The sequence below is a fragment of the Citrus clementina genome, unplaced genomic scaffold (assembly GCF_000493195.1).
Source record: "Citrus clementina cultivar Clemenules unplaced genomic scaffold, Citrus_clementina_v1.0 scaffold_9, whole genome shotgun sequence".
Taxonomy (NCBI): domain Eukaryota; kingdom Viridiplantae; phylum Streptophyta; class Magnoliopsida; order Sapindales; family Rutaceae; genus Citrus; species Citrus x clementina.
This window is the reverse complement of record NW_006261964.1, coordinates 20517942-20532134: the sequence shown is the minus strand read 5'-3', so window position 1 is coordinate 20532134 and position 14193 is coordinate 20517942. Positions and strand designations below refer to the sequence as shown.

Here is a 14193-nt window from a genome sequence, read left to right as displayed (position 1 = left end):
GCAATTAAAGTTTAGTTATTTAATTATTTAATTGAATGAAATATCTCTGGTTTTAAAAAAGATTAATAGGATGAAATTTTTTTCCTCAATGTTTTCATAATTCAGTGACAAAAACTAGTTTGCTTAAAAATAATAAGGTAAAAAAATTTTTAAAAAAAAACACCTAATCTTAACCGCTCAAAAAATAAAGAGAACCAAAGGAAAAATTAAAAGATAAAGAAAAAGATCTCTGTGCAAAAATAAATTTCGGAATATCTTTAACTCCAACAACCCATTATTTGGCAATTACAATTACCCCATAATTTTATTGCAAATAAAATAAAGTCAGCCAATCAGAATGTTCAGTCAAACTCAAGTCCAAATAGGCAAATACCCACTTCCCATGAGAAAGTCAAAAGCCCAGCAAACCCCAAAACAATCGGATTCGGATTCAAACCTTCACGGGTCGACCCAACCGCCCAATAGACTTTACAGGTTACAACGAGGCAACCAGCAAAGCAAAAGTAAAAAATGTTTCAAACTTTTGTTGGTTCATCAACAAAATTGTTTGTATCAAAACACGTGTGATTTTGAGAATTAAATAATCGAATTCTCTTAAATATACGTAACATCAGGGAAATAATACAAAGTAGTGTGTGTGCAGAACCATGCGTATATGAGAACTGAGATTAGCAACCCTACAAATAACTGACATGCCGGAAATGGTTATGTCAAAGACTTACACTGTGGGAGCAAGCTTCAAGGGTTATGTTTCAATCTTATCTTTTACAGATATATACTTTTTTTGTAAATATATCGTTGTTTATTTGCTTGATTGTACCTGGTTCAAATCCAGCGAAACTTGAAGCATCGAATTCTTTTCTTACTAGCATTTTGTGTTTATCCACCCTGGAAAGGAGTCTAATTGAGGCTCTGAGTTGACAACTCCATTAATGGGAGTTGGTTATTAGAAATGCCTTGAAAAAATAAAAAAGGCATATTTCAATTGCTTTATAGAGTAATGATCGGTACACTCTTTCATTTTCTTTAAACATCTAAACTTTTTCCTCAAGATAAGGCGCATCAATAATATCGTCAAACTAAAGATTAAGCATATTTGCACGTGCCAGTTACTTTTTGGATGTGATTACATTATAGACTGGATTTCAAGTTTTCCGTAATAATTTTCAACTCCTATGTTAGTTTTCAAGTTTTGACTCTCGCGTTAAAGTTTTCATGTCTGTAACCTAGACCTGTGAACTAGCAAATACCTTATTGTAAAGGTACAAAACGCAAACATCACTTTCTAAGTATCTAAATACTGTTGTGTGCGAAATACGGAATCAAGTGCACTAAATAATTATAAAAAAATAAATAACATAATTATTTAACGTAATTCGGTAACTAAACCTATATCCACGGAAGTAAGAAAAAATAATTGTTTATTTAATAATTAATAGAGCACAAATATTTGAGTAACGAATCTCACTTTCCAGAAACTTAAATATACCCAGTATTCTCTCACTCTGCAGGAAAGATAAATTCCCTAGACACACTTATCTCACTTCTTTCAAAAGCTTAGAAACTTATAAGTTTAACAAAGTTTAGGGATGATTTCCAAGTGAAGAATGCATCTCTATTTATAGCCAAAATGGTTGTACTATTGCACCAAACCCTTTGTCAAATGGTCAATTAAATCTGCAACTAAATTCTTCAAAATTAACAAACACATGCATGCGGTGCCAACTTCCTCCAAATTGTCAATTATGCATGTGGCTTACCTTTTCTTTTTCAACCAATTTGAATAAACAACTCACCAAAAATCTTTGACTTTTCAATAATTCTCCACCTCGGCGAAGATTTGTCTAAATCTAAGCCGACTACCAATAAACCATCATCCATAAAGTGGCTGCATCTCTGTGACTGCCTACGTACCCAAACTTAGGATCAAGCCAACCGTAGTTCAACTCCAAACTCAATGCATTTGAAGAATTTAAATTAGTTTCAATCCGTACAAAGATTTAATCATTCTGCACACACGATTCTCCTTTCTAGCAACTTTGAAACCACAAGGCTTAGTCATATCAATTTCTTCCTCCAAATCTCCATGCAAGAATGCTGTTTTGACATCCAATTGAGTCAACTCTAACTCATATTTAGCTATCAAGGCAAGTAGGATACGAATGGAAGTATGTTTTACAACTAGAGAAAATACTTCATTATAATCAATACCTTCCTTCTGAGCAAAACCTTTTACAACGAGTCTTGCCTTATATCGGAGAGTTGATTGATTTGGAGATCCTTATTTCTTGGTGTAGACCTATTTATTGCCAATAACCCTTTTTCCCCTTTGGTAACTTTACAAGTTCCCAAGTCTGATTTTGATGGAGAGATTTCATCTCTTCCTCCATGGGTAACTTCCACTGAACATTTTCACTGCTGCGTAATACTTCACCAAAAGTGTTGGGGATGTATCATCAATAACTGGAAGTGCATAGGCTACCACCATGTCTTTAGTAAGCCATTCAGGTTTCTTTATCTCTCTTCTTGGCCTCATTGTTGCTATAGACTCATCATTATCTACACCATCAGTTGTTTCTTCATTTTATGGGACATCAGAAAAAACAATCGCTTCTTCAACTCTAGGTGCCACCTCCATAGTTGAACATTTCTCTGATGTAAAACCAACTGGTACATATGGAGTTGCATCAAACTCCACCCGCTGCAATACCTATGTGGTCTTATTCTCCACCTGCTGAGAATTTGAAGCTTTCATCATTGAACCTTCATCAAATATGACATCTCTACTACACACAAACTTTTTACCTTCGAGATCCCAAATCTTGCAGCCATTACTCCACCTCTGAATCCCACAAAGATAGTTTTTCTAGTACGAGAATCCAGTTTACCATCAGGATAATAAGCTGGACACCCAAATATACGAAATGAATCATAGTCTTGTGCATGCTTTTCAGACCATATTTCCATAGGACTTTTACCTCTAATTGCAGCAAAAGGCAACCGGTTTATCAAGTGACTTGCGTAGCTCACAACTTCAGCCCAAAACTTTTTATCTAAACCAGCATTAAATAATATACGCCGTACTTTCTCTAGCAAAGTACGATTCATACGCTCAACCACACTGTTCTATTGCGGAGTATGTCTCACTGTGAAATATTTTTTAATAACCTCCTTCTGTCATACTTGGAAGAATGGATCAGAAGTATATTCACCTCCATTATCATATTGTAATACTTTGATATTTCTGTCAGTTTGAGTCTCCACCAATTTCTTCCATTTCACGAAAATCTCTAAAACCTCATCCTTTGCTCGCATGGTGTACACCCACACACGTCTAGATAAATCATCAACAAATATAATAAAATAATGGCTTCCACCAATTGATGAAGTCTTGGTTGGTCCCCATACATTACTGTAAACATATTCAAGGATCTCACAAGTATTGTGATTAGGTATATCAAATTTGACCTTTATTTTCTTACCTACTACACAATGATCACAAAAATTTAATTTACAGGCTTTGGTACCTTTTAAGAGTCTATGCCTCATTAGAATTTGCAAAGACTTCTTTCCAGCATGTCTCAGTTGTACATGCCATAGCTTGGTGGTGTCACTGTGTGCCTCAACAATATTTGCTTCATCAATTGTACCTCTCTTCAAATAGTACATATTGTGATGTCGAACTCCTTGCAGAATCATCATAGCTCCATGTGTAAACTTCATTGTGCTATCTTCAATGGTAACCTTGTAGCCTTTAGCTTTTAGAGTACCCACATAAATTAGATTTTTCTTTAAAGTTATAACATATCTAACATCTTTCAATTCTCTGACCATTCCATCAAACATTTTGAGCCGAATTGTTTTTATCCTCATTGTGCGACAAGGTTGATCATTTCCCATCACAACTGCACCGGATTCCAGATTACAAAAATTTTTAACCATTCCTTAATGGGACACAAATGATAAATTGTTCTAGTATCAAGTATCCACTCGCTTGAACTTGCAACATACGTCATAGACGTAATAGATAGTGAGTAGTCAGAGTCTCCATCCACACGTGTCGTGTTTGCTGCCACTGGTTTCTTCCCATTTCTTTTTTGAGCCTTTGGACAATCATTTCTCCAATGACCTTTTTCATGACAAAATGCACACTCATCTCTGGCTATATTTATGCTTCTCGATTTAGACCGAGAGTTCTTTCCACCATGCTTCTTCTTTTTCTCCATCGCCATTTCTCTAGTTAACAAAGCTTCAGACGATGCTCTTTCGGAATGTTTATCATTATTTCGAATTTCCAAATTGGTCAATGTTATGCAGACATCTTTGAAGATGATCACGCTTTTTCCATATATCAAGGTACTCACAAAATGACTATATTCCTCTAGTAGTGAGTGTAACAGAATTATAACCTTGACTTTATCCTTAATGTCTTCATCAAGATTCTTCAAATCAGCAAGTAACTTTTCAAATCTTGAGACATGATCATGCATTGACACCTCAGGCTTCATTCGAAAGCCATATACTTGGCTCATTGCATGAGGCAATTTTCAAGACTTTTCAGCAAATACTTCTCCTCCAATGTACGCCACAAAGTCATCGCACACTCCTCATTTTTCACCAAGTATTTCACCCCCTTGGTCAAACAAGATCTGATCTGACCACAGGCTTTTTCATTCATACAATCCTAAATTTCTTCATCATACAAGTGCCTTTTATTTTTCAAAACAACATCGAGATCGATTTAAATAAGGACATCCATAACTTCGCGCCTCCACATGCCGAAGTTGATTTTCCCATCAAAATTTTCAACATCGATCTTTTGGCCTCTTACAATAGGTGCTGAATGGCGATCTGACAAATCTCGCCTCCCACCTTAAGTATCTCCTGAAATAGGCTGGTAGATCTCTCCGCAATGCTGGAAGTTTCATCTTTTACCATTTTCTCAACGAACTATTTCCACTTGAAAAAAAGTCATGTTAATTTCACGTGAATAAATGCACCAAAAAAAGTTTACAGGGAATGGAGGGGTCACAACGGTCCCACTTAAAACCGAGACTGCTTAGGCTCTTATCGCCTTGTTGACAGAACTTTCCTAAACATGCAAAAATACACACTACTTACAATAGATTGTTTCCCAAATATAAATGGCCATCTCCACCGTATTCGTGAACAGTGCCGTATACGGGAATAGTACCGTAAATGTGAATAGTATCGTATCCTCCCAAGTATGAACAGTCGGCTCTGATACCACTTGTTGTGCGCGGAATGCGGAATCAAGCGCACCAAATAATTACAGAAAAATAAATGACACAATTATTTTACGTGGTTCGGTAATTAAACCTATATCCACGGAGGTAAGAAAGAATAATTGTTTATTTAATAATTAATAGAGTATAAATATTTGAGTAACGAATCTCACTTCAGAGAAACCCAAATATACCCAGTACTCTCACACTCTGCAGGAATGATAAATTCTCCAGATACACTTCTCTCAAAAGCTTAGAAACTTATAAGCTTAACAAATTTTAGGGATGATTTCCAAGTGAAGAATGCATCTCTATTTATAGCCAAAATGGTTGTACTGTTGCACCAAACCCTTGGTCAAATTGTCAATTAAATTTACAACTAAATTCTTCAAAATTGACAAACACATGCATGCGGTGCCAACTTCCTCCAAATTGTCAATTATGCATGTGGCTTACCTTTGCCTTTTCAACCAATTTGAATAAACAACTCACCAAAAATCTTTGACTTTTCAACAAATACACCTAATACTCTCACAAACTCTTGAAGAAAACAATTTTCCCAATACAAATTCTCTCACATCTCTCAAATGTAGATCCCAGCTAAGCACCCAAGGAAACACTCTTCCAAACCTTTTAAGAGATCACTTGCAAATGTTTTTTTTCTCTGTACTCTCTCACAAAAAAAACTAAATTTTTTAAACTCCCTCTATTTTGGGATGCTTCCAAATAAAAAAAATTGCTTCTCTATTTATAGCCGAAGCTTACCATGCATGCTTTTATTTCTATAGCAAAAGTTTTGGCCACCTTTCAACAACTCTATCGGATTCTTTAAATTTAATGGCTTTGGTGTTAAAGTTAAAAGTTGTATACGAAAGTAAAAAATTACATGCTAACCACATGCAATTGCATGCTACATGCATGTGCATGCTCAACGCACTTAGCATTTAATTGCATGAACAAAATTGTCGAACAATTTTAGTATTTCATCTTCATGCTTTTACCATATAACTACTTCGCCAAATTGTCTTTAATGTTTTCCACATTCAAGTCAAATTTTCGACAATGTACATATATCACTGAATTTTTATTTTTTTTTTCCCAAGAGACTTTCCAAACCTAGTTTTTATGAATTACGAACGTATCATCACATATGATATCACATCCAATTTCAGCGTTTATAATTAATCTCTATTCTGGTAAGTTTGGGAGGAGTCTTTAAAACAAGGTAGACGAATCAAGGGAAGAAAGAGAAACAAGTATAGATGAAATATCTTCAACTTCTTGCGTCGAAATCAGAAATTTAGTTTATCATAGCAACTTAAAAATAAATTCAATACAACGGATCCCAACAACTTCAATTGATTATGTATTTCAATTGAATTCACATAGAGAGGGAATTAAATTCTTTAACTCATGGGAACATTTCAATTAAGTTTACGGGGCAACATGGGCTTAAATAATGGATGTGTAATTTAAGGGTTCTTTTAATCAACCCCGGGCAGGTGCCCCGCTTCGCCAAGGCTAGCTCCGAGCGTGACACTGACAGCAGTATAATTCTAAATAACATAGCATTTTCATATGGTACTTGATTTTGAGTGGGTACTTAAAGGAGCTTCTATTTGGTTCGGCTTATATACGGACCATCTTCTTAAATACATATGTAATTGCATGTGCTTGGTTTACTCTAATAATATCCTTTGTTACAGATCGATGTCCGCATTTTTAAATTCCCAGAGTGAATAAATATTTTGATTTTTGCAAAGTGAAAATCATCTCTCTTGCTGTCTGCATGCTATAAGCATATTGATAAGAATAATTGGAATATCATACTGAAAGTGATAACCCAGCTCGGCAAGATAGGATATTATCATCTTAAATATCAGTTTCTTGTTTTATTATAGGAAAAAAAAAATCAAAGAATTAAGTAATTGGTACAGAAATGTGAAATAAGAGAGTCAAAAGTAATAAGAACAGAGCATTTTCCAATAAATAACGCTCAGTCAACGCTCATTCGCCAGAGACTTCTCTTGATTTTTATCATCTCATACTGTCATATCCTAACGAACAATGAACGCTCAGACTGAAGACTTTTCTCGGCTTCAATAATTAATACAGATTATACCCAGTATAAATTGGCATGGATTGCAGGATTTTTTATATCCTAAAAACTAATGATAATTAAAATGTCATCGAAATTGTTCCTTCTACTTCAATATATGGCTTTGTTTTCGGTGCTATTATTTCAATTGGAGCCCAGAATTGCTGAATCTAACAGCATAATAATCAGGTGCATTGATGAGGAGAAAGAAGCGCTTCTCACTTTTGAACAGAGCCCGATGGATGAATATGGCGCTCTGTCTTCATGGGGAACAGAAGATGACAAAAGAAATTGCTGTGAATGGAGAGGAGTCTGCTGTAACAACACAACTAGCCATTTCAAGGTGCTTAATCTTCGAAGATCCAACGATGAAAATGCTCGAAGAAAGATCTTGAAAGGTACAATTAGTCCTGCTCTGCTTAAATTGCATGATTTACGACATTTGGACCTTAGTAACGATCAACATCGGTGGAATCCCAGTTCCTGAGTTCATTGGTTCCCTCAGCAAATTGAGATACCTCAATCTCTCTTGTGGTACCCCTTCAATCCCTCATCTTCAAGACCTTTCAGGATTGCACTTCAATTTGAGTACATCTATTGAGAATCTTATCTCTATAACAACAACCTCCCTTCTTCTTCAGTATACCTTGCCTTTTGAATCTTAGTAGGGATATTCTTCATCTTAACTTGGCTATAACCAATTAAGAGATTCAATTCCAGAGGCTTTTCACAACACGGTTTCTCTCAGATATCTATCTCTCCCTTCTACTGAACTTGATGGTGGGATTCCAAAATTCTTCGGAATCATGTGTAGCTTGAATAGATTACGCTTGCCTTTCAACAATGGACAGCTCTCGGAGTTGATTCAAAATTTGTCCGGTGGATGCATGATGAATTCACTGGAGTCGTTGTATTTAGGTGCCAAGGACCTCACTGGGCCAATACCTGATTTTGGAGGATTTTCATCCCTGAAAGAATTAAGACTTAGAGAAAATCGATTAAATGGAACAATAAACAAAAGCCTCAGCCAATTGTCGAAGCTCGAGTCTCTGTCACTTGGTAGGAATTCATTCACAGGTGTCATCTCTGAAACTTTTTTTAACAATATGTTCAACTTGCAGATACTTAATTTAGCTGATAACTCTTTGGACTTTGAAATTGAGCCGTGATTGGGTTCCTCCTTTTCAACTGACAATATTAAGTCTTGCCTCTTGCAAGATGGGACCTCATTTTCCAAAATGGCTTCAAGCTCAGAATCAACTTATTTCACTTGATATTTCGAATAATGGAATCTCGGATAGTGTCCCTGACAGGTTTTGGGATTTGTCTATTGAACTTTCTTTTTTAGATCTCTCTAACAACCATATCAGGGGTAAACTTCCCGATTTGTCCTTATTAAGGTCTGACAATATTGTTATAGATATCAGTTCAAACCACTTTGAGGGCCTAATTCCACCGCTTCCTTCAAATTCTATATCATTGAAACTCTCAAAAAATAAGTTCTCTGGGTCAATTACTTTCTTATGTTCAATCAGTCAAAATACATGGAACTTTTTTGATCTCTCGAATAATTTATTATCTAGAGAGCTTCCTGATTGTTGGTTGTACTTTAATAGCCTATCCATTCTTGACTTGATAAACAATAGCTTCTCCGGAAAAATTCCAAACTCGATGGGTTTCCTACGTAATAGCCGAACACTGAGTTTACACAACAATAGGTTAACTAGGAAATTGCCTAAAGAAACGAGTGTTTTTCATTTCTTAAGTAAAACATTATACATTGAGCATATGTATAGATGCAAATGTTACAATTTTTTTCAAAAATTAGATGCACGTATTACGGAAGGATCTCACCAACCGTGTTGTTGGCGTTCGGTGCGGATCGTGTCTTTGACAACTTCTATTCAGTGCCGTTTTAGTTGACATTCTCAACATTGCCTTCATCTTCAAGGAATTGCTCACAACTGAGAGCTTTGGATCTCAAGAAGAATGCATTTTGTGGTGAGATACCAACGTGGATAAGGGGAAGTCTACAAAATTTGACAGTTCTTAGCCTAAAATCTAACAAATTTCATGGAAATATACCTTATCAATTGTGTAATCTGCGATTTATTCAAGTCTTGGATCTTTCTTCAAACATTTTATCGAGAAAGATACCAAAGTGTTTCAATAATTTTTCAGCCATAACCCAAGAAAGAAGTTCCAATCCTACCATCGGGTTCAGGCAATACGTCGTCGTTCACCTTGGAATTGCATATGAATTCAGCTATTTGGACACTTTACAGTGGACTTGGAAAGGAAGTGAGAACGGGTACGAAAATACTTTGGGACTTGTAAAGTGCCTTGACCTTTCGAATAACAAATTATGCGGAGCAATTCCTGAAGAGATTATGGATGTTTTGGGGTTGATTGGCTCAAACCTTTCGAGAAACAATTTAATTGGAGCAATCCCTCCAAAGATTGGTCAGTTAAAATCATTGGATTTCCTGGATTTATCTAGAAACCGGTTTTCTGGAAGCATTCCGTCTGGCCTTGCTCAGTTAAGTCGTCTTGGTGTCTTGGACTTGTCGGACAACAGCTCGTCAGGAAAAATCCCATTAGGCACTCAGATCCAGAGCTTCAATCCTTCAGTGTATGCTGGAAATCTTGAACTTTGTGGCCTTCCACTTCAAAATAAGTGCCCGGATGAAGAATCAGCTCCATGTCCAGGCATCGAAGATGATGCAAACACTCCAGAAGATGAGGATGATCAGTTTATAACTCTCGGATTTTACATGAGCTTGATTCTTGGTTTCTGTGTTGGATTCTGGGAGTCTGTGGAACTTTAATGCTGAATCAACTTCTTGAATGGTATGAAAGATTCGCTCTATGTGACAGCAGCTGTGAATATTGCAACACTGCAAAGAAAGTTCAGGAGCTAATTAAACGGTAATACTCCTTAATTTCAATCGTGTTTCAGTCATCGTAATCGGCTCACATGCTTTTAATTTCTTCATCCTTAAATTTTGGTCTTTCCTCTTGCAAGCTTTTGTTCCTCTAATCACTTGTTCATATATTTTTTTTCCAATTAATCACCATCTTTTTAGCAGGGTCTCTCTTGGGAGGACGGCTCGCATTATGTCGTTTATTATTCAGAGTGCTCATTTGATATTAGGAATCTTTCTAAAATTAAAATGTGCTCTCATACGCTGCACATTGTATTGTTGAGTGTAGGCTTTAAAGAAACGTGTATGTGGTTCTCTTTAGACCATCGTTGATCTATGCGTCTATATACTTTGGTTAGAATTTAATTATACTATTAACCCATTATAGCAATAAAGATCGTCAAATTCTGTTCTGCTATTGATCAATGCTAGCTTTTTTGCTTTTCATTGGGTGAATAAATTTAACTTTTATTTGGCAAATAAAAAATATCTCAGAATTTTGCATGTATTACACCTCTCCATTACTATTAACCGATTATTAAGATAAACTCCTTTTTATTTCCTTCATATTAATTGATCCCGCAAACGGAATAAACTTCAATAAGAACAATAGAGATCTAGCTAAACAATATTCAAAGTGACATAGTAAACATAAGCATAAAGCTAAAACACACAACACAACTACGAAAAATTAAAACAACTATTGTGCATCCGTAGAGAATTTGTATCTCGGAAATCTATTAATGTCTCATTATTCGGTAGAAGAAAGTAAAGCCAAATTAGCCATTAGAAAAGTCTTGGATATTTTTAGAGTACCGTTCATTTTTTATTTATCACTTGTCACGTGTATCCTTTAATCAATCATAATCTTATAAAGTAGTGAATATAATTAAGGTACAATGGTCCTGGAGCACCGAAAACCCATCAAGCACTATTTGATTCCGGCAAAGTGGATGATAATAAATAACAAAAGACAAAAAAAATTATATTAAATTAAAGAGTTGGTGACTAATAAAATTACTAAATGGATCGTAAAATTAATTGATATTTAAACTAGAATAATCTTATTAACAAAGTAGGGGTAGGTTCGTATGATTCCAGATCATGGGTACTAAAATGTGAACAAAGAGATTGAATTTTACAAGAAATTGCGCTTAGTGTAGTCGAACCAGTTCTTGATTAAATTTCCACGAAGGTGACATGTAATGATGACGATCAAAGAAATAGAAGACCATTGACTTGAATGAAGACCCTGTAATATCATTGAATGTTACACAAGGCTTTTCTATCCTATTTTTTATCAATTTTACCAACGTATCACCACAAACCATCACATTCAAGTCCCAGCTGATTCTAGTTAACGTGTTACTACTAAAGTCCATTAATAATGCATTGCATTTTCACCGCCATGGTCAATTTCACTGTTTCTCATCATTGCACTCTGTTTCGGTAAGTTTGGTAGGAATCTTTAATACAATGTACAAGAATCAAGGGAAGAAATAAGAAATTATAAAGGAATGCTAGTGGAAGATATAAATTGTGAGAGCATTTCGATTCAGTTTTATGGGGGCATAAGCTTGACTTAGATTGCCAAATTGTTAATACTTATAGTTTACCAAATATGTACCTGACTACATTCTTGTCTAATTGATTGTTTCCAAAAATGGAGCTAGTATTACACAAGTGGGGGCAGTTGCCCACGCTTGATTAAAACAGCCCATAAATTGCATTCATTATTAAAGTTTCTGTTCCTATGAGCTGAATTGAAACACCCCCATGACACAGGAAAAGGAGATTCCCATTATAAACATGCTCTTAAAGAGTTAAAGAGACAAGTACATGAGGATATGGCAATTGTATGGTTCCCTTGGGCATCCCAACCAACCCAAAATGGGATTTTGGCAGAATTAGGCACTAGACTCCACCACCATCCTGCTTTATTTTCAAAATATCCCAGGTGGATTATCTATATTCTAATTCTTCGCACCCTCCATTCTCCATACTCTTCTTCTATATATTATCTCATCGTTACTCTCTATTTTGGTAAGTTTGGTAGGAATCTTTAATACAAGAATCAAGGGAAGAAATAGAAGTGGAATATATAGTTTGTGACAGCACTTCAATTAAGTTCATGGGGGCGTAAACTTAAATAATGGATGCAATTTTAAGAGCTTTTCTCTTAATCAACTGGCGCAACTGCCCCCACTTACACAAGACTAACTCCATGTGTGACACTGACAGCACACAGCAGTGGTGAATAATACTGCCAAATTGCCACAAAGCTTCGGGAGCTAAATTGATAATGCTTATAGTTTACCAGACATGTACCTCACTTCATTTTTGTCTAATTGATTATTTCCAAGGATGAAGCTAGCATTAGGCAAGTGGGGGCGGTTGCCTTCACTTGATTAAGACAGCCTGTAAGTTACATTCATTATTTAAATCTCTATCACTATGAACTAACTTGAAATAACTTAATGAGTTGAAGTTACAATCCCTTGTCAACCCTACTACACTAGTACCAATAGGAGGCATAGGGGAAGAGTCTCTACGCCTATATCTCCAGGTGACAAGCTATCCGCCCCTACTCCTATAAAATAAAGGTAGGCTGCCCTGACGACCGACGCTCTACCTCAGGCTTTTGTTCTTGGTCGGAATCTCATTTCCTGGAGGGCTAAGAAGCAGCCCCTTACTCACCTCTTAATTTATAAATAAAAGTGAATAACTTTATAAGCAGCATGCAACAACCTCAAACTGAGTCTAAGAATGAAGTTTATTTTATTTCTCTAAAAATTCTATAAAAAACTTCTATTTTTTAACAACCATTTAAAAAGAATATCAAGAAATTTCTTTTTCCAAAGGCATATTGACCTGAGCAAAGACTTGTTGAGGACAAGGTTTAGCTACTTCTGTGCAGAATATAAACCATGAAAGGCAAGACTTGACAATATATCCTCAATACTAATGATAACTACAATATCATTTTCAGAGACCTTGTTAATTTACATTATAATGTAACTTAACACCACTTCTTGTTAATTTACATTATAATGTCACTTAACACCACTTCATTTTCTTGAGACGATTATTGATTCGACTGAAGACTCTGTTGTTGACTCAAGACTATTGACTTGAATGAATTGTTGATCTTTCTTGTGCATGCATTACCACCTTAGTAATTCAATTTCAACCCTCTGACTGTTTTGCAAACTGATCATGACAAAAGGATCCTCTGAATTGATAAGTTGCTAATTAAGTATTTCTATATTAGTTAATTGTATTGAAAATAAGGGAGAAACTTATCCTTCTCTGCAATATACACTTGCAGCCACACCAATCACTTCTTAAAGTCGCACAAGAAAAATAATGTGTTAATCCAGGACAACAGCCTCATCCAATTTGAATATGGCATCTTAAATAGATAATGTTATGATTTTTATACCACAGAATATATGCCTTTTTAACTGAATACATCAACAAAAGTATGCTGGCAAATATATTTATCAAGAAGACGATTACTGGCCATTTCATTAAAGACTTAAAAGGCATGTAAGTTGTTGAAGGATCAGAATTGTATCTAATCTCTCTATTCACATACTTCAACAGAAACCATCTTTCTTCTATCATCTCTCATCTCTCATCTTTTCACCTTTTCCATTCTTCTAAAATTATCTCTTCTGTATTTTCTGATTTAAGGGGTTGCTGGAATTATGAATCTAGTTTGTACTCTTATAGGTATTGGAAATAATCAAAAGCCACAGAGCAAGCAGAAAGTCAATGAAGCCTTTGGATTGGATTGCTATTGCATATTAAGCTCCTGTTGCAGCATCTACTGCTATTTTTTTAAATCTACTCAATTGGTCAACAAAGTTTTTCGGATGCTTCTAAAAATATTTATACGTATAATAACTTTTACTTAAGATTG

The 14193-nt window shown here is 35.4% G+C and overlaps 1 protein-coding gene across 1 annotated transcript; it reads left to right on the top strand.

Moving 5' to 3' along the window:
- The first annotated feature begins 7462 nt into the window (after window positions 1-7462).
- Window positions 7463-10229, top strand: LOC18031935 (receptor-like protein EIX2). Its single transcript, XM_024187064.1, has 2 exons — window positions 7463-7742; window positions 9526-10229. Exons 1-2 carry the CDS (start codon window positions 7463-7465, stop codon window positions 10170-10172), a joined length of 927 nt encoding a protein of 308 aa, XP_024042832.1. The 3' UTR covers window positions 10173-10229.
- The last annotated feature ends 3964 nt before the right edge of the window (window positions 10230-14193 follow it).

Excerpts from the sequence above, each read along its gene's own strand:
- LOC18031935 (XM_024187064.1), top strand. The coding sequence starts at position 7,463 with ATGGCTTTGTTTTCGGTGCTATTATTTCAATTGGAGCCCAGAATTGCT. Across the intron at positions 7,743-9,525 it reads TCGAAGAAAGATCTTGAAAG|CCATAACCCAAGAAAGAAGT; the intron begins GTACAATTAGTC and ends ATAATTTTTCAG.